Below are 27,467 nucleotides of genomic sequence, written 5' to 3' on the forward strand. Positions count from 1 at the left end.
CACAGGCATCTATCACGTGAAGAGTACCATGAAAAAAAAACCTAACGTCTTGCAGTCTCTCCCACTAAAAACAAGACAAAACAAACTGAGGGAAAAAAAGGATGGGTGGAAGGGAGACTAGGGGACAGTGAATTAATTAACAACATCAAAACAGTTCAACTGGCATTTGGATAATGCCCTTAATTATATGCTTTAAATTTTGTTTAGCCCTGAAGCAGTCACAGTTGGACTTGATCTTTGTAGGTCCCTTCCAATTGAGCTATTCTATTCTAAAGAGTGATGAGTAAATGCAACATCTGAAGTGCTGTTTAAACAGAAGGTTAAATATTCAGATTACGACCCGATTTTTGTGAAAGTACCAGAAATCTGGAGAGTGAAAAGAAGGATAGATGGACTAGAATGTTGAACTTTCACTATGAACAAGGATCTAAGGGTCAAAACAGAAACTCAGAGGGAAGTGTATCACAAACAGGCACAAAAAGTCGCATAGGAATGCCAAACACTCAAGTAGCATCAAAGTCAAATTAAGTGTACTTTACTGCATCTACCAGATTATGTCATATTGCTTGCTACCCAATTAAAATGTTAAAAGGAACAGTTACATACACAAGCAATGAAGCATAAGTACAATAATGTGTGTTATTCCACTATGCTGTATATGCTATATCAAAATGAGATGCAGGAAATAAATATTTAGCCAAAGAACCACATCTCACAACCTTTAACCCTACGTAAGGCTGTTTTTATGTATTACAATGAAAGGTCTCTGTACAGTAACCACAGTACAAAGGTCAACAGCATCTATTAGAATGCTCCCTCCCTGGAAGCATTAAAGGCCAGGCTGGATGGGACTTTGAGCAGCCTGGGCTAGAGGGAGGTGTCCCTGCCTACAGCAGGCAGTTGGAACTGGTGGATCTTAAAGGTCCCTTCCAACCCAAACCATTCTAATAACATATCCGAAAGGAAGCATAATTGAAGTGCTTGCTCAAAGAAATTCAAAACAATCATCTCCAATCTTAAGTTTTTGCAAACAATATAGCATTTTTCAAGACACTGTCTCACGACAAACTCAAACTTCTACAATTTTTTAAAATTAATTTTATAAGATTTTCGAACTCCACCCTTTTGCTCAGGAAAATCATTTAGCACTGAAATATTACCACTGATTTGAAATCAAATTATGATAGATATATATACTTTTTCCATGAACTAAGACTATGCCTGCTTTATAAGCCTACTATAAGCCTACCCTTGAAACAATATTATGGTATTTTGAAAAAAACCATATGATTAACTCAATGATGCTGTAAGCACCAAATGTCACCTAGCAATGGCACTCATGTCACTTTCCCACATCACAGTGAAATACGCAACTCCTTGCAAGATCTTCAAACTATAACAGCTATGAAAGTAACTGGTTTCTCAACACAGACATTCAAAATCCTACTAACCTGTGTGTGTTTTAACATGACAATCTAGAGTGGATTTCACAGTGAAACTCTTCCCACATTCTTCACACTTATACGGCTTCTCTCCAGTATGGATACGAACATGCCTAATAATTCCAAAATACACATATATATGAAATTCTATCTTTATGCTTCTAGCAATATTTGCTATGTTATTAATTTTAGAAATCTTCAACTACTACTATCAGCATTACAGTAAGTAGAACAAGTAAAGACAATTCAAACATACTATTTATCAAACTGAAAAAATATTTTTGTTTTTATATGCAAATCCTATTGTAAGAAAAATTTATTTATTCTAAAACTTGTTTATAAACATTTTAATAGCACAGGAAACCAGAAACATGAGAAGGCTGTTTTACTCAGATACAGAGCGTGCAACAATTTGATACATATTTTTAAACCATTCCGAAAAAGAGAAATTTACATAAACATGAGTCAAGCCTTAGTTTAGACATAAAGTTATAACAACCTGTTACTACCAAATGTCTGGTGAAGAATTTAGAAAATTGAAAAGATATATCAGTTTTCCATTCCTTACCTGACTAAATCACTGGGCTTTTTAAAGCTTTTGGGGCAGTAACTACAACAGTTGGCATATTTAGGCTCTGCTTCCAATTCCGCCTGCTTATCTTTGATCTCACTAATTCTGTCTTTCTCTGCAGCAGATTGAACAAGAACTTTTTCTGAGACTGTGGCACTTTCTCGAGGCCTAATTTTTGCCAGTTCTGCTGTTTCTTCTTCTGTAAAAGTTATGACACCAGGACGAGATTTTCTGGAAGTCCTTTCAGAGTTTTCATCATCGTCTTCAACACATGCAACTATAAAGAAAATATATACATACACACATGTATATTTAATCTGTTGAAATTACAAAAAATGAAATGTTTATTATTAAATACATTAATACATTATTAAATACAAGGCCACTGTGCAGCCTGTGCTTCCACTTAATCTCTCTTTCAGAAATCTAACTACGTCTATTTCTTTTAAATAGCGCTACATGTATAACTCTTCTTTTTACAATAATTAAATACAAGTAGAAGTTATTTAGAACAAAAGAGTTCTACTTTAGTGGCACAAGAAGTTGTTATGTAACATAAAATACCTTGAGTACACTGGACAGACTCCTGGCAGACTCACTTCTTTGAACAATTTAGACAAAAAAAAGCAGTTCAGCAGCCCTGGACATTAGATGTTACACCCATGCTTGAAGGTTAATTTACAGCATTACTGTTACAGCATTCATGTAACCTACTGAAACATTTGTACTTGTTACGTAGTAAGGACTATAAGAGTAAAAGTGAAATTACCTCCCCCTCCTGTTTCTGTAGCTGCTGCTACAGCTGAGGAGACTGCTTGATGTTTTTTCATATGCTTTTTGCAGTGAACAGTTGTTCGAAAGCTTTCATCACAGAACGGGCACTTGTAAGGCTTCATGCTCATGTGAGTTGCCATGTGCCTTGTAAGGCTGCCATTAGTTGTGAAGGATGTATTGCAAATGCTACAGCTGAATGCTTTAACTCCTTAAAGTAACAGAAACAAGTAAGTAGCATGCAGTTGCTCCATTTACTTACACGTTTGGGTACAGTAAACATTCTAACTTAAGGAAACGTAGAGCTGGCATACTCTGTTACCTGTATGAGTCTTTTCATGTGACTTAAGAACTCCTGAGGAAACAAAGCCACGGCCACATAGTTGGCATTTATAAGGCTTCTCACCAGTATGCGATCGTACATGTTGTTTCAAATGGCTGGATTTCTTAAAACCCTTGTTGCAATATTCACATCTATTAAAACAAAATTATTAGTTGCATACAGTTAGTAGTCGTAAGACATCCAGGAAATTCTGTGGCTGAACCTAAAAGTAAAGTATAACAAACCTATATGAACGCCTGCTTTGATCTTCACTGTCCTCAAGAAAATGAGGCCTTTGGGTATGCAATTCAAGCTCTTCTTGTGATGACTGATCTTGTATCAAGCGAGTAGTCTAGAAATCAAAGCCTCAAGTAAATTTCAACAACAAAATACTACTACAAAGCCATGCAAGTAGGCAAGGAAAATTATAGCATTTACATAAGTAAACGTAACAAAGCCAGAGATCTATTCTTCCACAAATTCATGACAAGAAATTGAGTGCAATACAATACCTCAGCTCTTTCACAGGGAGAAGGAAAGCAGAAAAATGTGCATCTACCAAATCAGAATAAACTGATGAGGTGCACTCACACACCCTTATAAGCCTAGAAAAAAAGGTCTCAAATCTTCCTGAATTCTCTGACATTTGAAGGGCTAAATTCAACCCTAAAGCAGGCTTTCTAAGCAGTATGGGACCCACACTGAGCAGCAAAATACCCCGTTGGTACTGACAGTCTTCAGTACTTTCTGAAGAGGTTTTTCCTCTGAGAAACAACTACAGAAAAATCCTCCAGAACAACAACATGTTGTAATGCTTGAAGAAAACTCCAAAGACTAAAATCACTCCAACTTTTTCAGATCCTAAAACCCACCTCACTTCTCTGACTGGATTTTGTCTTTTGCAAAAAATCATAAAAGGGCTTTAATTCATGCAGTTCAGTATGGTAGAGACAGTCTCCATTATTAGAGATGGTATTCATGCTATCTGCTATTAATATAATAAAACGTGATATTTAAACTGCGGAGTTTTTTTAAGCAACTGAACTGCTTTACAAACTTAACCAGACGAGAACCATGAAAGAACAATGTACCATATAATCTCAATGAATGATGAACTACATATCTGTAATGCTGTTTTTATTGCTTGATCATATTTTAAGAACCAGGAAATAATACAATGCAATAATGCACGATATTATTTTAAAACTTCAAGTCACATGAGAAGACTCATAGGGGTTCCTTAGTTTCAGGTTTACGATTTTACTTCATAGCATTATGTCCTTTTAAAAGTCTAGAGCATCAAAACATACAACTCCTTATAAAACGAGAACCAAGATAACTTACATGCCAACCCCTCTTTTTCCCAGTTGTTGAACAAAAGCAACCTTGAAAAGAGATCGTGCAACTTTCCTGACTTCTCAGTTCACTTATTTATGAAGAACTCACTAGAAAATCTACACTGGATGCAACACAGTGGATTCTGTGATCTAGCAGTACTTACTACGTTAATAGCATCTGCATTAGGAACTTGAAGAAGGGATGGTGGATGGTAACTTGTTGAAAGAGCCTGAGATTCAAGGGTGCTTGAATCCTGCAGCTGCTGTACAGCTGGAAACTGAGTCTGTTGATTGTAGCTCTCATTAACGGCAAACCCTGTCAGAAATATAAAGTCACAAAACCAGAAAATACACTGAATTGAACTCTGAATATCACCACATTTCTTGAAGTCTACCTTCAAAGGAGATAAAACAGTATTACTACACAGTAATACTCATTTTATATTCTTCACTGCTGAATGGCAAAATATACAAATGTTTTTGGCATAATTGGGTTACTTACCATTAGCTGGAATTCTATTGGACAATCTCCTCCACAGAAAAACACTGTTTGAAGTTTCTTCAGGGTGCCACAATTACCTTAGAGCCATTGAAATTTTGAATTTCTTGTATGTAAGCATGCATGTGTCAAACAGGTTGACCCATCTCCCTTTATCCACGGTGGTACCACGCTCCCTTAACTACACTGGAAGCCGATCACAAGGATGCAAAGCTCAGTGGGGAGGATGGCGGGTGAGTGGAGGAGATGACCCAATAGGAGAACTCCAGTTTCTGATAAAGTAACCCCATTGTCTCCTACTTTGGATCTCCTCCACATATTCCCACTCTTTAGATAATAGTAAAGTATGGCCTCTCAAAGGCAAACTGCAAAGTAAAAATAAACATTTTCATTCACATTTCCAGAACAGAAATCTGACATTTCTTTGGTTTTGTTCTTCCAGATCATCAGATCTTTATCACCTCGTTTTCTAAATGAATGAATGGATTGTATAGCTGATTCAAAGCCAGGAAAATATAGCTCAGATTGCAGGGTTTTTTTTTTTAATGCTAATAGACATGCTCTTTTATCAGCCCTTCCAAGCTCTAATACTTTTAACATATATAATTAAAAATAAATAAGTAAATGTTATGCAGGGAAAAAAAGAGAAACCACAAGTATTTATAATTAATAAGGGTAGCAATTTTATTATTTCTGTGCAGTTTGCCTTCAATGGACAAAAAGGGTAAAGATTATGAAAACAGGGTAGAAACAAACCCATATCAGATCATCACAGCAGAGGCCAAAAAGCAATGCTTAGAGAATGTTTTGAATTACAGAATATCAAACACTGGGATGTGTTAAGTATAAGCAGAAGTTGCCCCAAAGGATATTTCTCACAGCAAAAGAACACTATTATCTATATAGAAAAATAATCTACTTATGTGCTATTGCTTATATCATACAATGAAAACTCACAAATGTAAACAAATCTTGAAAGCATCATTAGTTAGGTAGTAACTTAGCACAAAACCTAGTGCTGCAACTCATGTATTAGATTCTCTCTTAGAACAACCAAGATTACAGGAAATAAAAAGATTCTATAAACTGAATCTTGTAGCTGAACTACTCTTAGTGAAATGACAAACTAGGAGTAGTATGAAGAACAGCCATGAAAAGCTTTATGGTCATTAGAGGGACACTAACCGCTGCTTTCAAAAGAAATATTAGAAGCACTCTTATGGAAAAATAGTACTTTTGCTACATGTGATAAGAATACACACACAAAAAAGGCCTCAAGAAACTGAGGAAAAAAAAAGAGACGTCACTTTCATGCCCTCCATACAAAAATGGACATAACCATCAAATGTAAAGAGAACTACCTAAATAGAAGTATATTTTATTCACTGCTTTTACTAACAAAGAAGGAGAAAAGTTGTTTTCCCATTACTCATCTCATTTCACAGTATTTTAATAATTACTGTCATTTTCCATATCAATTGCATTTTTTTCAGAAATTTAAAAAAATTCCCAAAGTGCTTAGGAAGAAAATTTCTGAATTTAGAGGTACTTTGGGACAAACTGAAGAAAGAAATACTACTTCTGAAAGCAGTTCAGGGATAAATACAAACCAAATGTATAACAGGAATATATATGCATCGTTATGATGCTCAACACCTAGGCTGAAGGTTAATTTCCACTCACAATTTGAAAGCATCTGACAACTCCGAATATGCAGACGACAACTGCCACCACCATACTATTTTCACAGAACAATTTTTAAAAGTCTGAAGAGATAGAAGTACAATTCAGAGCCTTTAATTTCTGCTCTTATTTTCCATCACTACCTACCATTTCCCTAAAACTTCTGCCTAACCGTTTTTTTTTTGCCAAGCAAAGAACAGAAAAAACTTAGGCTCTATATTAGAAAGGGAGTCTCTCATGACAGTCTTCTAAACTCGGAAAGAGTTTACATTTGGTGTAAGTAATCATTGGCAACGTTCATTTTTTCTTGGCTTCGTAACACCACGCAAGCTATTCTCTTTTACATTGATAGAATTTACTGAAAAAAACAGAATATTCTGTAAATCAGTTTATGAGCAGATGGAAGAATCAGAAATCAAACCGTATAATGGTTCATTGAAAATACAGTATCTTGGCTTGTACTAACAACTCGAAGTCTTTGTTTTCCAAACTGGCAGGTCATTCAAATTCTAACATCATAAATGAATTTACATGCACTTGTTGATCCTTGTGGAGATCAGTGACTAGCAATCATATGTTCTGCAAATTGGCCTCTTCTCAGGCAACTTCTAGAACCAAATGAACGGTATTCACTGGAATCTACGTGTAAACAGTTAATCGAAGAACAGGAAAACCAAGTCCTAAAAGTGTAAATCAACTTCTTACGAAAGCAAAACAGCAGTCTGGTGGCAAGGGCATATTCATATGGGCTACAGAATAGTATTTGAAATTCCTGTAGTATTTCAAAAACACTCCCCCCGTTACCACTAATTGAATTATTAACATTCAACCATGCTTACAGGGAGATTTTAAAGGAAGAAAAGGCAACATAATCTATATGAAAACACGTTTGGTGACAGATGATGCTCAACAATCCAAAGACGTGTTCTGATAAAAAGATCTATTTGGTCGTTCTGACCTCACTACAATGAGGATACCTGAATACGCGAAACTAGGAAGAGCACTGAAGTGCTTTCACTGTCTCCAAAACTAGCTATAATGAATACCAGATGAATACAGGAGTACACTCAATATACACACTTCTTAACAAGTCTGAACGTGTCAAGAAGAAAATCTATCAGAAAAAAACAGAAATTCTGTAGAGGTACTGCAAACAAACCTGAAAGAAAGAACAAGTTCTGACAGGTCTATGCAGACCTAGCCACCAGCTATCTGCATGAAATGCACACATCCCCCTTTCCTTTAAAATAAATAAACAATAAAAATAAAACCTACTGAAGATTTTCTAGGAACTCTTATGTTGTTCTATTAATAAACACTGAGCCAAAATATTTTAACAAAAACATAGCCTAAAAATGTCAAGAAAATAAAAAGAATGTCTTGAGCTTGAATGTTCTGTCTAGCTGATAGGAAAAAGAAAGTAGGAGCATGAAGCACAGATGCAGACATAGGGAGAGGGTCGACCAATTTAACGCATGCATCCGCGCAAATGCTTACCTACCTGAAATTCAAAAATTTTGTAGGGCTCCAGGATCTTCAAGGAAACTTCAAAGAGTTGAGAATCTGTGGATGAGATTCCAAGTAGAACAGGAAACATCTTATACAAATGACCTTTAGAAAAAAACACGTTTCGATTCTCCTGTACCAATTTTATAATGTGCTGATGATCAGCCTAGATTTCTGATGAAAGAATTGTTCTGTAGGATCTAGAACACTTTCCTTCCCTGAAAAAAGCATTAAGTATTCAACACTTACTTAAAGGAGAAGATAAACACACTAGAAACTGAATTCTAACTAAAATAACAAAACAAGTTTTTTTTTTAAATTCAAAAAAAGCAGTAAAAATCCCAAAGAAAAAAACATCACTACACGAAAAGTGACACTGACGGTGAAAGTTTTCACCTTCATTCTGTTGTTTCTTTTTGCTCATTCGGATAACTGTAAAAGGTAACTAATAAAAATAATCTATAGGGTTTTAATAGGACATGTTTCAGTCCTGCTTAACAAAGGCGAAGTATAATCTATTTTCTCAGTTACACACAAAATAGCACAACCTAGAGAATTAAAATCTGCAACAAATTTCACTATTTCTTCACAGCTCCATGCAACTTAGCAGTAGATTGTACTTTTATAAGAGGCTCCACAAAATTAAGAGGGAATGAAATGAAGAATAGAGAAGTTTAGTCAGCAGGGATATCAACTGTTGATCAGCAGTTATGTAAAGCTCTTTGCTGGAGTCAGAAACAAAAAAAACCCTTGAACTTAACAACACAACACACTCCCCCCCCCAAAACCCAAAAAAACTAGTATCCTCATCTCAAGCATCAACTCAAGAGAGCCAACAGCAAAAAGCAAAGAAACACAGTAATTTCTTCATTCTCGGCAAACTATACAAGCATCCGTTATGCACATTTCTGAGTACTTTATAGCTAAAATAAAGAAATTTCCAAGTGTTTATGATCTCTTCATTTGTCATGTACGTAGCGTTATAAAAATACAAAAGAAACTGCTGTCATTAGGTGAAACTATGATTTTTTCCATGATTACATATTTTGCACTTTTTCCGTAATGAATCTCAGCAGCTACTCAGTCAAATCTTAGATTGTGTTTCTGATCATCTCAGGTTCTGAGCAAGCACAGCTAGAGCTGTCACAGTAATTAGAAACACAGCCAGGAGAGGAATATGAAATGCCTAACTATTAACTTCATAACTTTAGAACTAAATAACACATCATAAAAGGAAATCCTAATTATATATAAGTATTCAAAAATATTCTACCACGTATAGCTTCAAAACAGCAATTTAAGAAAACGTTTCCGCAAGTTTTCTTATATTGCAGTTACAACAACTGTGGATGCTCAGTTTCAAAATGCCTTATGATAGCTAAATGATGCTGTAAAACCAAATTTATAAAGATTACTTTCAACACCTTTATAAAATTTTTATTTATTACTAACCTTGAGATAAGCCCTGTTGATCAAATGACTGCTGTGTTATAGATTGTTGCTCAAACTGAGTGATGTTTTCCTGTAAAGCATGCTGAGATGTCACAAATCTATCTGAAATGGGGGAGAGAAGGGAAATGGAGAAAAAAACAAAAAAGAAAAAAATGAAAACAAAGACGTAATTAACATGATAATTCAGCTATTCCTGAGAAGTTATACTTTACAGTAATCTGAACTTTCTTATACTAAAAATATTAGCTGAATATGTATTTAAACCTTCGATTATTGTAGGCTGTAACAATTACTAATTACACTATGCCAAACTCCAAATAAAAATAAAATGCGATATGCACAGGTTTTGTGCCAATATTTTTTACTGTGCGTTTAGTAGTTTTATTTAAAACAGATAAATGGTGCAAAGTTTAATACACATCAACTTTTTAACAGCATACTTAAGCTGTACAATATATTAAATAGTGTGCTTTTACTCCCTTTACTGCTCTGGTTGTTTTCTTCCATTGTCCAAAATCATTGAAATTTCTAAAGAAATTTACCTCATCATAAACTTTAGCATATTTCAAACACTCACCCTCATCTTGCTCTAAAGGCTGATCAGCCAATTGTTGTTCAAGTGCTGTTTCTTCTGTGCCTCCTACTGGCTGCTGGTCTAACTCTAAAATTGCCTGTTGATCTGTTGCAACAGCTTCTGACTGCTGCAGCTCATCACTTTCAATCTCTACTTGCATCTGTGCAGAAACGTGGATGCTCTGTTGATCTACTGTAGAGTCATCTATTGAAGTAGACTGCTGATGTTGCTGAAGTTGCTGTGCAAGTTCATATCTGCAACGAAAGGCAAGAAAGTCTTTTTATGGCTTAGACACTATTTCTGTCAGAATTTTTATTATACACAGTAATCTACTTCAGAGTTAGTTGAGTACTTGCTACCCGTAAGTATCCTTATTTGATCGTTAGCATTTACTGAGTAAAGTTGTCTTTCAAAATATTTTTAAGGAAGGACTGCCAAAATGTGTTGAAGGATACACACAAAAATCGTAAACGTACCTATGAGTCTTCATATGTTTTTTACAGTTTAATGAGGTTTTGAATGTTTTTTGACAGTAGGGACACATATACGGCCGAAGGTCATTATGGATCCCCATGTGTCGCCTGAGGCTACCACCAGTAGTAAAGGCCCCGTTGCATATAAGACACTTAAAAGCTTTCAGTCCAGTGTGTGTTCTAATATGTGCTTTCAGAACTCCCGCTGACACAAAACCTCTTCCACACTGAGAGCACTTAAAGGGCTTTTCACCAGTATGCGACCTTTTTAAGAGAAAGTAAAAGTTAATTTGTTTGATTCTAAGACATATTAAGATATTACATATTAAAAAGAGCAAAATAAAGACACTAAGGCAACTGCTGCATGGATGGAAGCAGCCTCAGCTAACAAAACCTGGATATTAAAGCTTTAATAATTTATACATGTCCTGCCTGCTATCTATGGCAGAGCTAGAAATAGCACCTTCTTGTCAGACTTGCCTGAATTAAAACATTTAGGTTGAAATGAATATACTCTTCGAATTAAGAGATTATCATTCACATGTAATTTGCTCAATTCAGCTAAAACCACGTCCACAGAAGTTTGGAATAAAATATTCTTTCCTTAATCTTAGCAATTTTTTTTTCCCCCCATATTTTCTTCTTCAGTTATTCACAGATTATAGAACAGGAAGCAATGCTTGATAACCTGACTAAATGGCAAAGGCCACGGCCTGTAAAACTTTGCCTTGGCTTAGAGCAATCTGATCTAACTTTGAAGCTAGCCATTCTTTTGAAAACAGAGCTGGATTAGTTACCACCACTAGTTCCCCTTCAACTGTAATTTTTCTATGACGTCATGATTTTATGGTTGTAACAAATACCCACTCTATGAACTTATACAGAACTTCAAGAAACAAAACGACCCCAAGAAAGTATGCTCAATTGCACTGTAAACTTTAGTTCTTTTAGATTTAATACATTCAAAAAATGGACACAGAATGAAAAGCTGATTTCCTTCTCAAATAACAGCACTTACTTACAAAGCAGATGATTTGGAGTATGCTATTAAAAACTATTACAGTAATTTGCATGCAATGCCTGCAATTTTCTATAAATTGTTCATCAAAAAAAGGACTTCAAGTGTTAATGAGCTGCACAGCAAACACAACGCAAAACCACGTGTACTGCCAGGATTACACACAGACACAAGTTATTCCAAAATCTGTTTAAGCACTACCAGAAAAATCACTTATCACTGGTTCACTCCTTAAAAGACAATAAAAACAAAAAGAGCCTTTTCAGGCTTCTCTTCTTCAGAACACGCTGTAAATTTCATGCTTTTTGTAAAAAATTTGTTTGTACATTTCCTTTACCCCTTGTATTTGTTTTTACCTGATATGTTGTTTAAGATGACAAGATTTTTTATAGGCTCGATGGCAATAAAAACATTTATATGGTCTGTCTGCATCATTCACAAAATTATTGTTAAAATAATTCTGGAAGAACTGGCTATTCCTTGGAATTGGTTGGATAAGACCTGCACATAAAAACACACACACACAAAGGAACAAATAATTGTTAAACATATTTGCAGTTATCTAAAAAGATAATATTTGGAAAATAAAAAGTAGTGACTAGTCTTTTGGTATGCTAGAATATAGTAAAAGTAGCACACTTTCACCACCTATTTAAAAGGTCTGCATGCATCTATTTCGGATTATAAATACTGCACCACGCGTGCTGTCTTAGTGATAATTTGTATCCACAGGTCAACCACATTATATTGATCCTCATGTATATCCAACACAATGACTTTAAAGAAAGTCAACAGTTCAGAATCCACTGCCAAACAGATGTTTCACATTTAGTCAATGTACCCAGCATATGCGCCTTGTCAAATACTTAACAAGCGTTTTGTCTATTACAGCTTGCCATGATATACATAACTTGTCCTTATGTGCTGTACTCTGAAGTCAGTTAAAAAAGTGTAGCTCTGGAAAACCAGTTAAGAATTTCTGCTACTAAATGTCCAACCACTAATACAAGTGTATTCAGTCTCAGACACAGACAACAGAAGGCCATCATTCCAAATGTTGTGACAAAACGTGGACATTAGCAGAGTTCTCTCACAAACTTACCATCATTCATGCATCTGAACACAAAAGTACTTATCACAACACCAGGATGAAAGACTAACGAAGAGAGTTTCAACAAAATAGCAAAAGATCCCTTTATGATACTAAATAATCAGCAAAAAAAGCCGTCTGTGTTAACCTTTTTCAAACTGCTTCATATTCAGAAATCGAAGTCCAGGGGGTTTCTGTTGACTTTCAAATATAATTGAAAAGACAAGGAGAGGGAATGAGAGATGACAACATCAAAACCAGAATGACTTGCTCCCTCAGGTCCTATCACTGTAACCAGAGAGCAGAGATCAGCACCTGCCACCCTGCTTCCCTAATGATGAAGTCGTAGTCTGACTAGGGAAGTCATCCTGCCCCTGTACTCGGCACTGGTGAGGCCCCACCTCGAGTACTGTGTTCGGTTTTGGGCACCTCAGTACAGAAAGGACGTTGAGGTGCTGGAGCAGGTCCAAAGAAGGGCAACAAGGCTTGTGAAGGGCTTGCAGAATATGCCCTGTGAAGACAGACTAAAGGAGCTGGGGCTGTTTAGTCTGGGGAAGAGGAGGCTGAGAGGAGACCTTAGTGCTCTCTTCAAATACCTGAAAGGTGATTGTAGTGAGAGTGGGGCTGGTCTCTTCTCACAGGTGACAGGACAAGGGGAAAAGGCCTCAAGTTGTGCCAGGGGAGGTTTAGGTTGGGTATCAGGAAAATCATCTTTCCAGAAAGGGTTGTTAAGCACTGGAACAGGCTCCCCAGGGAGGTGGTTGAGTCACCATCCCTGAATGTGTTTAAAAAATGTCTGGATGTGGTGCTCAGGGACATGATTTAGTGGTGGGCTGTTAGAGTTAGAGCAGTATGATTAGGTTGGACTTGATGATCTTGAAGGTCTTTTCCAACTTGAGCAATTCTATGATTCTATGTAAGACCTCCCCTCCATCTCCTCTTCTCTAGGCTGAACCAACCACGTGACCTCTGCTACTCCTCATACCTCTTGCTTTTCAGACTCTTCACCATCACCGTAACTCTTTTTTGGACGCTCTCTAATAGAGTTACATCCCTTTTATATAGAGGCACCAAAACCTGCACTCAGTGCTCAAGGTAAGACTGGACTAGTGCAGAGCAGGACAATTCCTTCCTTCATCTGGCTAGGAGTGCTGGGCCTGATGCGCCACAGAGTACAGCTGGCCCTTTTGGATACCAGGGGACAAGGTTAGCTCATACTCAACTTGCCATCAACCAGAACTCCCAGATCCCTTTCCACAGAGATGATCTCCAGTCTCTTGTCTCTCAATCTGTACATGCAAGCAGGATTACTCCATCCCAGGTGCAGAATCTGGCGTTTCCTCATTAAATTTCATAAGGTTGATATGTGCCTTACCTGGCCCAGCTCTAATTTATCATGGTCTCTCTTTAAGGCCTCTATACCTTAAGGAGTCAACAGCTTCTTCTAATTTAGTATCATCTGCAAACTTACTTGGGGTACATTTGACTCCTGTGCCCAAATCATTTGTGAAAACACTAAGGAGAACTGGCCCTAAAACAGAATCCTGGGGAACCCCACTAGTGGACTGGCCACCAGCTTGCCTTAACGCTGTTTACTATAATCTTTTAAACCCAACCAATTGTTTACCCACTGTATTATGTACTTGTAGACAGTGTATGAGTTTTGGCTGGATGGATTTTCTTCCTACAATGCCAAACAGCATCTCTGTAGTTCTCCCATATACCCGATCTTGCTTCCAGCATCTATACACTTTCACATCTGAGGTCTAGAAGAACCCTGCTCAGCCAAACCACATTTAGTTTACTTCCAATACTTTGGAACTGTCTGCCTCCTACAGACATAAGAAATGGCTCTTAAAGCATGATCAGCGTATGTGAACTCCAGTACTTTCAACAGCAGACGCCAAGTGCATCTCACTAGTTCCTTGTGCTGCCTGAACTCTGTTTTCCAGGTTTTAAAGTTTTACTGGTAGTTCTTCTCCTATCACAAAAAATTTGAAATTCAACTACTGCATGGTCACTTTATCCATGGGATCCTCTCTCTTTACTGGCAGCAAATCCATTTGTTAGCAAAACTGACTTTCCTAGTCAGCTACCTTAGCACTGTAACAAGAAGTTTTCTTCAAGTAACAATTACTCTTGCATACAGTAATTCTTCCAATGTACGCAAAAGGATTTTAACAGAGACAAAGATTCTAGGATAGATATTATCAATATAACGTTCTACCATATAGAGACAACTACACAATAGACTAAACAGGGGTTAAAAGACTGGTGAGTCAGAAACCAATGAAGAGTAAAGATCTTGCCCACTACATTGACCTCTACTAGACAACATGATATATTATCTTGATTGAGATGTAAGACATCTTGTTCCAAAAAGCGGTTTTGTGTAATCACGTAACAATTACTCTACAACAGAATTAAAATAACTATATCGATTATCTATAACATGTTCAAGAATTATTCTGCCCTTTATTGAAATATTACCACTAATTCAGCTGAGGGCACAATTATACTGAATGTACTAAAATAATGTAACACTGACTCATTATTACATAATTAGAATAAATGTGATCAGCTCAAGAAAAATCTAGGACATTAACTCCACGTCACCTTTTCCATACCAAGGATCTAGAAATAGTTAAAGTACTCTAACTTATGTAATGTAAAAATTAATACACTTTTTATTGGTAAGGCTTATACAATTCCTGCATAAATAAAAAGGACTTAGTAATTCTGAAAGGACAGAAAAGTTCTAATGCAAACAAACTATGAAATATGGCACCTATTTGAAGCCTGATTTCTGATTACTTGAAGTACATCCTTCTCACTAAGGCCTGATTGTGTTCGCTTGATTAAACTCTGACCTCTATTTTCCAGTGAAAGACAAATTTCACGTTTACAAGCAAGCACAGGTTTATTGACTCTTTACCTAAATCCGTGATGAGTATGGGCTCTTGCAAAGGGATATCTGGTACAGGAACGCTCGTCTTTCCTACTCGAACTTTTGCAGGTTTACGTTGATGTCGCATCTTTCTTAGTTCACTATGTTTAAAATGTGAAGCAATATGAGTTTTCCTGTGGCCTGATGTTCTAAACTTCTTGTCACAGTGAGGACAAGCAAAAGGCCTAACACCTGCAAGAGATTAAAAAAATACATTAGTTTCAAATTTTATTTTCACCTTTCTAGAAATGCAATTTTGGAATACAGATTCTCTTTCCTATATTTTGTTTTGTTTTCCATCCAGGCGTTCATTGTTAAATATGTTTTCAGAGAAGATCAATAAAGTGCAATCAACAGTAAATATAAAAATGCCACACTACTAACTAGTTATAACACTTCAAGCAAGCTTATTATCAGGGAAAAAGAAGCAACAGCAGTTTTCAAAGGTTGCCAGAAGCTATCAAAGAATTACTTTGGTCAAATATCCTTCAAAAACAATCTGTTTAAAACTGTGAGAAAAAAGAATCAGCAAACAGAGAGGCAAATGAAACATTATCCTTATATTATACCTTATCACTCTCTATAACTACCTGAAGGGAGGTTGTAGTGAGCTGGGGGTTGGCCTCTTCTCTCTTGTAACTAGTGACAGGACAAGGGGGAATGGCTTCAAGTTGCGCCAGGGGAGATTTAGGCTGGACATTAGGAAATACTACTTTTCTGAAAGAGTGGTCAGGCACTGGAACGGGCTGCCCAGGGAGGTGGTGGAGTCACCGTCCCCAGAGGCGTTCAAGAAACGTTTAGATATAGCGTTGAGAGACATGGTTTAGTGGGGTTATTGGTGGTAGGTGGAGGGTTGGACTAGGTGATCTTGTAGGTCTTTTCCAACCTAGCTAATTCTATGATTCTATGTTTCTATGATTATAGGATGAAACATATGAATAGTGAAGTAACAGTTTAAAGAAATTCTCTATCACTCTCTGACAATGTCAACAGTGTTAGATGGCAGTCAAACAAGCATGCCAACAAGAATTTAAGTAAGACTTTTTCACTACAAAATCCAGCAGCATTTTGAACGGAATCTTCAGATTTGGCACTTGCTCTACTTGGAATGCATACTGGAGAACTTGTTAAGTTACAGAGACAGGCAAAGCTGATGCACAATCAACTTCTGCCCAAGAAAAAATCTTAGATTTACAAGGCTAGAAAACATGATTGGGTACGCCATGAAGAAAATTATAAATGGAAAAAAATGCACAAGAATGTACTGTACCTCATAATACAATAATTCAGAAATTTCTAGTGAAACTACTGGGCAGAATATTTAAAGCAACAGAAAGTCAGCATAGAGGGCAAGATGAACCTTTAACCTGACTCAGCAAACCTAACGTGATAGACAGAGAAAATGAAGTAAATACCCATCTCTGACAGGTAGCCATACAGTTATATGCTGAAGCTCCACAAACACTAACTACCTATTTTTCAATCCAAACAGTGCTTTGAACGATTGAATGAGTCTGATTTCTTAAATATTTCAAGTAATAGACAAAAGAAAGTTCACAAGCTTAAAGTTAAAAAAAAAAAAGTTCTGCAGACGGATTCAACTTTGTTATTTCATGGGTTAAAGGCATCAGATTAAGAACATAGTGAACACCAAACATACATAGCCAATGAATGAAACAGGAAAACAATTTAGCTACAAACTCTGAACTCAGCAAGAAACTGCATTTTGCAGAATACACATGTAAATATGAAACTCTTTCATTCCTGTTTACATGAGTATTACACAGTGGTATCTGGTTGCAAGTTTGTGTACCAGCATGAATAGAAAATCAAAAGTGGAAAACGAGAAGACAGTTCATCACGACTGGAAAATTCATTTGATCTATGTAGATAGAAGCTCAGCCACAGAAAAAGAGATCCTGAAGCTATTGTATATGATATAAACAATAAGGATCATACCAGCATATGAGTTTTAGGGTATGCAATGCAAGGTTTTTAGAATACGTAAGTTGGTGAAATCACCACACAGCATCTTATGGTAGAAGATAAAACAGGAAGTAAAAAAAATGGTCCTGAGTGATACAGTGAAATTACTGAATATCATTAATATTATTAATATCAATATTAAAAGAGAACAACAGCTGATTCATCAGAAAACTAAACACTAGAAACCTAGAGAAAAAAATCAAGTTCATCATGTAAGACACTTGAAGTGATTTATTCTATGGTAGATATCAATATACGATAGACACATCTGTAACTAAGCAATTAAAATTGTGTATTTTCTTTTGAGGTTTCACTCACATTATAGAGAAGATGAACGTAGCTTAGAGACCTTACCTGTATGTAGGCGTATATGAACTTTTAAACTCCCTGAGGTGGAAAAGCATTTCATACAAAATTGGCACTTGAAAGCTTTAATGCCAGTATGTGTTTTTATGTGTGCTGTGAGAGTACTCTTAACAGCAAATGCACGAAAACACTGGGGACACTTGAATGGCTTCTCGTGAGTATGAATGCGAATGTGACGCACTAAATCACTTGGCTTTTTAAATTCTTTAGAGCAGTATGGACAAACATGCCACCTTATTCCATTTTCTTCACGTATAGAACCTGAAAAAAAAAATCAAAACATTTATGTGTTTGAAGGATTTTAACTGTTTTTTGTTTCTAAATTCCACTATACCGTCACTATCATACTGAGTAATCAAACAGAACACAAAAACACTTTGCATATGCTACTAAAAAACACTCTGTAGACAATCAACATCTTTATCAGATATGTTCAATAGCAATGAGTTGGAATGAGAGAATCAAAATCCAAGAAATTCCTGTTGAAATTCAAACATTTTTATCCTATTGAAAATAAAGGGCAAAAGAAGAAAAACAGAGCTAAGAAACGTAACTTCACAGAATAGGAAGAAACAGTTTGCAGGCCACTTTGAATGCAAGCGTAATCCAATACACCAGTTAACTTAAAAATATAACATCTAACACAGTGAATATAACTCCCCAATCACAGCCACACCTACCAACTATTTAAATTACTAAATACGTAACTCACTGGATGGGATATTTTATATGCATCTTCTCAATATTCAGTCAAGCTGTGAATCCCTCACAGTTCTTATCTACCAGTACAATGTTCTGATTTTATCTCTATTTCTAATTCATTTCATGATTTGTATTTACTAATATTGCAGGCAGCATTTGCATGATATAAAGGCAGAGCTTACAGGAGCTCGGCAGGTAGGGTAGGATTTCACTTTAGCCCAGTAGTACAGCTTTGGAGAACATAAATTTACAACTATATCACTACTTTCAGGTTACAGACTTGCATTATAATTTTATAATTTTCAAAGGAACAAAATTCTGTAAAGAGCTGTTCTGAAAGACATGCAATTTAAGGCTATTTTTCACAAAAGTTGTTTCACAATCCAAGAATCCCAAGCTCTATTATAAAGCAACAGCATAACTCTGCTGTTGAAAAATGACAAAAAAAATAACACTGGAAGCTTCTAAATTCTATCAGATTTTTTTTTTTTTTTAAATTCAGGTACACTGTTTCGTATATGAGATATTCACTCATTTATATCAGTTCACATGGTGTGCCCATAAACTGTCACAAAATTAGGTGATTTTTTTATTAAATTAAAAAATAAAAGACGTGTTTGACTGTACAGCATTGACTTAGTTTTGTTTGCAGTTAGATATATGTTATCATTACACACAGAATAAAACAGTTGTTATAGGCAGTGGGAAAGCTTATCATTGATTTTCAGCACTGTTATGCAGGACAAGCTGTGTTTTCCACTTTGGATCAATTTCTGCATCCCTTGCAAAGAAAAAATGCGGCACGAACATATCTATGAAGTCACTGTGGACAGAGCCAAATGATTGGCCATTACACAGCCGTCTCCAGCAGGCCAGCCGCTGAAGTACAGTGGCCATACTTGGAACAAAGAACTTCTAGCAACCTTAAGGTCCAAGCAATTGTAACACCAGAACTGCATTGAAGCATACAGTGAGACAATACAGGCCTGTATGTACAAAATAAAGCGTGGAGGCAGGATATGACCCTGTGATCCCAAACATAAGTTTCGTCAAAAGTATTATCCACAACACCAATCTTCATTCTTCCCTATACAGGCTTTATCAGGGACAATTATCTGCATGAGGCAACAACATTATCCTTCTGCTTTTATGAGGCCTCACTTCCAAAATGAAGAAGGAGAGCTTGCAACAACTCTCTGCTCTAAGAGACACCATGAAATCCCAATTATCCTCAAAGAACAGTGGGGAAAACAGTATAGAAGATTTGTATTTTATAGTTTTAGGTCTTTTATTTTCTGTCCTATTCCAAGAACTTCCAGAAGATTTAATAGTATAACTTCATGTATTGCTACTGTCGAGTAATGAAATTCATAGATGACGTTAATCACAACTTACACAAACATTGTATTTTAGATAAAAGTAGATGATCCACAATATGTTTTGAGAAATCCCTTTATGAAGTCATCAACATCCCCAGACATAGTGTAGTCCTTACTGCACAAAAGATAACAAACAGTAGCAACATTACCAGGTAAAAATGGCGATTTTTTCTTAATAACCTTTTTTTCTTTTTTATCCAGTTTATCTGTACTCTCTTGTTCCTTATCTTGTTCTGCATTATTAGAGTCAGCCTGATGATTTGAGAGAGTCTGGACATCTGTGTTCTGATCCTGGGTCCCAGGAGTTTTCGCTTGGCTGCAGTCAGTAGAATGGGCGGAGACAGGAATTGAAGACAACCCACTGTTCTCTAAAGCTTGCTAGATGAGGGAAAATAAGATCTTCAGACTAGGAAAGAAGCACCCAGTTGCACCAACTTTTGTTAAATGACTGTTTAGAAGATACAATGCAAATATAATTAAAGGACTTACCGTTCAAAAATGTGCCAGTAGTCTCTATGGAATCAAGCATTTGCTTGAATATATATATATGGCTATGTCTTACACCCACTACGTACGAGAATAGTTTCCCATTAATGTTCAAATTTGAAGCCTATCAGCTTGGAGAGAAGCCATAATTGGTATAATGAACAAAAAGATGGCTATAATGAAAAAGGAAGTTGGCTAGGGAGTCACCATCCCTAAAGGTGTTCAAGAAACGTTTAGCCGTTGTAGTGAGGGACGTGGTTTAGTGGGAACTACTGGTGATAGGTAGGACGGGTGGACTGGATGATCTTAGAGGTCTTTTCCAACGTTGGTGATTCTGTGATTCTATACATCAAAAAAGATTTGGAGAAGCTCAAAAGCCTCTGCTAACAAACCACAGATAACTGACTGAGGCAAGAGCAATGCACCCGATATACATATATCAGAAGGAATGGAGAGAGGACACCTTTGTGGATGCTACCATGTCTGAGAAGACCCTGGATAAGAGACCTCAAGTATTCATTTCAATAAGATGGTACAAATATTTAATCACTTGGAATAAGCCATTTTATTTTTATTTTGTACACTATGTTTAGTATACTAAACATTCATACCTCAAACATTACTTTTTTTCTTCTTTCCAATACAGCTATCAAGACTATAGTTATAGTTTTGTACGGTAATCTGCTGCACCTACACACAATTTTCCAGACATTAGAGACTCGGTACAGGTAACATGGTGAACCTGCACAGAGTGACATAAAACATTTAGGTCTTCCAAAAAGAAATGCAAGAGGTGTTTAACAGGCTAGAGAAGAATAAATAAAGGTTTGCAGGATATCAGCAACGTTAAAGGTGAAAACTCATGGCCCTGTTCCACCCTGTTTTAATCTTTATGCCATGGAGGCTACAAAACAAGCATAGACAGTTGAACTACTGCCCTACAGCTCTCCCACTACACAGCATTTTCTACTGCCAATATCAAGGCCATACGATAGGTTTTCAAAACACAACCTAGGAAGCAATTTGCACAGATAGTAAAGATTCAAATAGCCCATATTAACTTTAGAAATCATTCCCAATGGACGTGTCACAAGCTGCTTCTAGGCAACAGAAAAAGGAACCAAAACATCCATGTAAGGGTGTGTACGCAGCTTTCTTCTGTCACACAATCAATATCTGCAACCTTCCTTTTGCAATATTATAAAGCCATATCTTGGTGTGTTCCACTCCTATTTACTAGATCTTTACAATCCTTTCTTGACCGACAAATCATTTAAAAATGCTGAATGAATGCTACCACTGAAAATACTGAAGCCAAATTTTGCTAAAATAAAAGTGATGAGTAAAACCATTGAAATGTAAAGCTGTTACCATACACAGCTCTTACCTGCAAAATATCTCTGTTGAGTCCCACCGCAATGTTGAGTTGCTGACCAGGTTGTTGAGGCTGGTTATTTTCTACGGCACCTGGTTCTGATAACTCAAGGAGCTGCTGGATGACATCAGATACAGCCTGTTGTCCCTGATTAGCAGTAGCTGAAGACACCTGGTTTTCTGTCTGCTGAAGAAGTGGAGACCGGAAATGTGTGGCCTGAAACATACAGCAGTACATTTTTAAAGGAAGATGAAAACTATATATGAACATACCTGTTAGGCTCCTTCCTGGAGTTCTTCTCAACGTGCATAATTCAAACAAGAAGCTGAAATATATGTCTGTAATAACAATGGAACCTTCAAACAGTTTACAGAACTCAGATCAACTACTGAATTCCACATGTAAACGTCACATGAAATACAATTATAAAACAAATACACAACACTGCCATGGATGTCTTTTCATAATTCACATTTTACTAAAACAAGTCTTTTAAATAAGAAACCGTCTATTAGCTGAGATTTTTTTGTATGATATCATTAGTATTGTTACACTGAAACACTTCAGGCCAACCAAACTGCTAACTTGTAGTCCTTCAGCTTTCAACCTTTTAAATCTCTTAGCTTTAAGTGAATCTGTTCATACTTTGAAAGTTCAAATATACACAGAGCCATGTCAAAATAATCAAAAAAAATCTCTTAAAATCAAATGTATTCAGCTCTGATTAGATGATTGTATCTTAAGCCACCTTAGTAACAAACAGGAAGAAAAGAGACAGAAGAAATCAGTATTTCTTTTGAAAAAAAAAAATCACAAAAAAAGGCTTTCTGTTCCCTCTCATTTACGTATTTCTCTTTCCTATAAGAAATACACTGCAGAAGTATACCGTTACTGAAACAACTGCTTTTAATCATTTTACTGCAAGAAATATGTATTTTATATATCAGCAGGCACTGTAATTCTGTTGCTCAGAACACACCAGATATTTGCTTCTAACACCCACTTCCTGTCCTGCAAAATAATCACTTCCAGGCACAAACATATATATAAAACACTATATTCCTTCAGATCATTTCTGACAAGAAATGAATCTCAGGCTTTCTGCACATTGTATTTCTTTCAGTCAGAAAACTCCCCAGAGATTTTCTTTATATTGACATATTACACTGGACAGTTAAAATTACATTGTAACCATATTTGAGGATGGATGAAGAAAAGTTAACTTTATTCCTGTTAAGTCCTGAGTGTGTCATGAAGTATTTGTAATGTTTTGCACAAGAGAATATAAAGCACACCTTATACCTCATTACTGTTGCATGCACACAACAGAACAGCACTTGCTGTTTTATTGCTTTTACTGCCAGTTTGTCTTTTTCACCTCACTAGCAGGAAGGAAGAAAAGACTCCATCCTTTCAGATTCCAATTTACCAGAAGTCCAATCAACATTTTGATATCTATTTTGCAAAAATAAAATACACCATATGCCACTTTCACTGAAACAACACTGAAGCAAAGCGTTTTGCTAAGGAGTGTTAACTTTTTATGGAAACCATTCTTCTCCCCAAAACAGGGAAGCTCTTTAATACAGCGGGAAGCTTAGACTAAAAGATCTGTAAAATCCTCCAGGCCTTTAACAATAGAAACAAAAGCGTTAAAAAAAGAAAAGGAACTGCTCAATATCATCTTGAAAATTCCAGCATTATGTATGTTTAGCCAGATAGTTCACATATTATACAATACAGTCTCAGGGAGGTCATCTTTTTTGAAAAATAACATGCATGCATACGAAGTTTGTTACCAATTATATTAAGTTAGCTTCATCACTATGAAGAGTTTCAGAGGTATCTTTCTAGTTCCCCTCAGAATACTTAAATATCTGAGTATCAAACAGTACAAAGAATGACATGTCATATTATTACTTCGTAATTCCATGTTTGTTCAGTTAGAATAATGAACCTTGTGATCACATTTGGACTATCTGACCTGATGCGTAAGACAGAGCGCATTGCTCTGAGTCAATTACTTCCCTAAGAAGAGGAATTCTAAAAAAAAAATACCATAATTTCTATAATCAAATCATTTACTGTGGCAGCTTTTAGTACTGCTATCAAACTTTGGGAAGTTACTCCAATAATAAGTTATCCACACTAAATTCCATACTTTATTTATAAGCTAGACAAATTCTCACTTAAGTCCTCAAATTCTTTTTCTTCCTCTTCTAATAAAAAAGTTACAGATTTTTCCCTTTTCTGCAAAACAGAAAACTAAGTCACTATTAAATATTTCATCAGATGGGCAAGATATACAAAGCTCCTTGAATCTCTTTGATAAAAAAAACACATCATGCAAAACACTGGGAATTCTGATGAGTATGATGCCTCTTGTATCTTTTGATTACAGTTCACAAATAGTAGATGCTATAAACAGACACGATAAAAGCAAAAATTGTCAGAATGGAATAGAGAGTGCACATAAACTTTTCACTTTGCTTTAAGCAAAGATTTTTACCAATCTCTGTGGGCAGGAAAAACTTCAATTTTAGCAGACATATCATTTGTGACCTTTTCAATCCCTATTTTTATGGGATTTTATGTCCTTTGAATATGGCTTGCTTTTCTCCATCTACAGCATGTGATTTTATTCTTTAATCAGAATACATATTCCTTGTTTGTATGCTAACTCACCAAGCAATCCACATCAGTCTGTTGATTTGTCCTCTATAGAAACTACCTTAAATTTCATATCGTACTGATCAATAATGATTTTGCATTTTCTTTCAGGTTGCTGACAAAATATTAACTTGTGTAGAGAAAAGAATTAAATCAGAAACGATGGTGACTCTCTGTAAAATCCTCTTCTAAATTTTCAGAAAGTTTTAAAAATCACTTATGGTGCATAACATCAAATGTAACATACCATTCCATTTGAAAATGGAAAATATTTTTGCTTTTTATCACCTTCAATGCAAGAAGGAGAAAGTTCCACCTGTTTTTACTCTTGACACAGAAATACAACAAAAACTCTATACTTACGTTCTTCCATTTATTATCAACAGGTTGCAAAAGATTAGCAGGAGACGTTGTTAAAGGCTGGGTGACAGAGTCCTACAAATAAATAAAAAAAAAGTATTTTAAGACTTTGAACACCAGAAAAAAAATAAACAAAATACAGGTGAAGTATCACAGATCCACAGTTCATTTTCCCCACAGTATGGGCTAGGAACAGAAAAAAACGGAGACTATGGGAAAAATACAATTGTATTTTAATCACCAGTGTTGCTTCATAGTTAATATACATCAAATAAACACAAATTACAGGAACTAGTATCAGTTTCAGCTGAGCCATAAGCACTGATGCTGCAGAAGACAATAAAAGCCTTACAGTAAGTACATTTTACAAGATGTACCAAAGTATGAGAATAATGTGAATTCTTTGGTAGTACAGCAATTCAGGTGCCTTCACCTTTTGCAACGCATGTACTAAGGACAATCATTGCTCATCCTCACATCCGCATCAAGGGATGGCAGAGACATCCTGTTCTGAAGTCTGTGATACAAGTACAATGGAGATTAGTTGCTAGAGAAGCTCTGCAAGTTGTGACCAGAATGAGGAAGTCAGTTCTTATCTCAGAATGCTAGTGCTACCATCTTTCTACAGCAATAAAAGAAATCTATCATTAAATCTCTGCAACTCCAGATACAAAATTAAATACAAAGAGTGTAATACTCCTACAAGATGCAGTGTCAGTCAATTTTGTTCTTCTTGTTAAGCTTACTGGCATCTGTTTTTAAAATGAATCCTTCTTCTTCTGTTTTGCTTATGCTATTGTATAGAGGTACTCTTTTTCATTGCCTTCATGCAAGCAGAGATGGGTGCGCAAGGCAAAAATAATGGCAACGCATTTCTGTAATATCAACATGCAATTCAAAAGCAAAATAATCCATCAAGCTAAACAAAGCAAGAAAATCACAGCTGGCCAGGGAAAGGAAACATTAGGTAGTATGAATGAATCTTTTTCCAGCCTGCTTGTAAGATTAGACTTGCGAGTGTAGAGATCTACAAAAAGATGTAGAGATGAGATGCTCATGCAAGTAAGTAGGACAGACTTCTTTGTAATTAACCTGAAGAGACAAATAACTTCTGCCATTAAAAAGGCTTTATGAAATTAAAAGCAAAAAAAAAATAGTTCTCCAAACAATACTGGTTGACAACAAGATGTTTACAAGATATGGTTGCACAATAAAGCTGAGACTTATCTATAACCATAATCCTCTTCTCTAAAGTCTACTGCTTTTTTAAATTGAACTTCAGAGCACAGAAGTTTGAAATAAGAAACAGAATGGAAGAAAGGCACAAAAGGTAAAAGTTCTCTTCAAAAAGAAGTACTCCAGCGTACTGCGTATCAACTGACTTAGAAAAAAAAAAAGTCAACTGACAGCAGACGTCACAGCAGAAGTTTTTTCTGAATTTCAGCATTTTCTTATATTCCAGCAAGGAAAGATAAGCATTCAGTTTCTCTGAAAAAATTAAGCTAAGTTTAGAATTGTATCAACAATTAACTTCTGGAAATGAGTTAACATTTATATATCATTTGGAAAGCCTAGCTTTCCAAAAAAAAAAAAAAAGAAAAAAGAAAAACCTTCCAATTAGTTTTGTTACATAGAGGGGAAACCTCTCCTTCCCACACAATCTGCACGTACCAGAGCTATAAATATATAAAATCATTACATTTTCATCTAAACCCTCAAATTATAAATCCTGGTGTGCCAATATGCAAACTGATTTTTTTTTTAAATGGCAAAACTTTTGAAGAGCAAAAGACATAAGTGGAGTCAAATCTAAAAAGAACTGTAACCACATGAAGAATTACTGGTTAAAATACAGACCTATTTAAATGCTTAAGGGGATTTTTGTGACGTATTGAGCAAAGCTTACCGCTGTAACATGTGATACATCTGTTGAAGAGCTTGCAGAATTCTGTGGACCACCCATGTGCATCTTGCTGATATGCGTATTTAAACTACCCAAGCTTTTGAAGACACAGCTACATTCTGTACAGTTGTATGTAGGGCCATTCTTCACCTTCAGGAAAAGAAAAAAGTTTAAGTACATTTTCCCTAAACCTACCTAACTGTTTAATCATTACTTATCCAACTAACAAACGTACACTGCAATTATAAGAGATAATTAATTTCTCCAATTTACTGATATTCTATTATGGAATCAGTTGGCCTTCTCCCTGCTACTAAGTTAACTGTAATCTGTCTGCATTATTCATTTCCTATTACTGCTTCTCGATGTTTAAAAGCACCAGAGAGGAAAACAAATGTCACCTGGCATATGAGGCCTCAAGATTTCTCTTTCCTTACTATTTGCTACTATTACGCACTTAGAAACAAAACCAAAATGCAACTTCATCAAATAAGATGTGCTTGAAACACATGAGATACAAGACACAAACTGAAGTCGGGGAAAACGAAGGGAAAA

At 35.9% G+C, this 27,467-nt stretch overlaps 1 protein-coding gene across 6 annotated transcripts in view; it reads right to left on the minus strand.

Annotated features, from left to right (window-relative positions):
• Nucleotides 1-27,467, minus strand: part of ZNF236 (zinc finger protein 236) — a 69,411-nt gene that overhangs the window by 20,885 nt on the left and 21,059 nt on the right. For 5 of the 6 annotated variants that reach the window (XM_021386984.1, XM_021386982.1, XM_021386983.1 and 2 more), the window contains exons 7-22: nt 26,916-27,062; nt 25,013-25,084; nt 21,992-22,195; nt 20,268-20,496; nt 18,026-18,298; nt 15,674-15,877; nt 12,005-12,149; nt 10,634-10,894; nt 10,161-10,411; nt 9,584-9,685; nt 4,608-4,759; nt 3,352-3,458; nt 3,107-3,258; nt 2,783-2,995; nt 2,011-2,290; nt 1,452-1,555 (exon numbers count right to left, since the gene is read on the minus strand). In XM_021386984.1, coding sequence (XP_021242659.1) covers nt 1,452-1,555; nt 2,011-2,290; nt 2,783-2,995; nt 3,107-3,258; nt 3,352-3,458; nt 4,608-4,759; nt 9,584-9,685; nt 10,161-10,411; nt 10,634-10,894; nt 12,005-12,149; nt 15,674-15,877; nt 18,026-18,298; nt 20,268-20,496; nt 21,992-22,195; nt 25,013-25,084; nt 26,916-27,062 — 2,896 coding nt within the window. The remainder of the gene's footprint in view (nt 1-1,451; nt 1,556-2,010; nt 2,291-2,782; nt 2,996-3,106; nt 3,259-3,351; nt 3,459-4,607; nt 4,760-9,583; nt 9,686-10,160; nt 10,412-10,633; nt 10,895-12,004; nt 12,150-15,673; nt 15,878-18,025; nt 18,299-20,267; nt 20,497-21,991; nt 22,196-25,012; nt 25,085-26,915; nt 27,063-27,467) is intronic. The other variant, XM_021386985.1, reaches the window with a different exon arrangement.

This window comes from Numida meleagris, chromosome 2, assembly GCF_002078875.1.
Source record: "Numida meleagris isolate 19003 breed g44 Domestic line chromosome 2, NumMel1.0, whole genome shotgun sequence".
Taxonomy (NCBI): Eukaryota; Metazoa; Chordata; class Aves; order Galliformes; family Numididae; genus Numida; species Numida meleagris.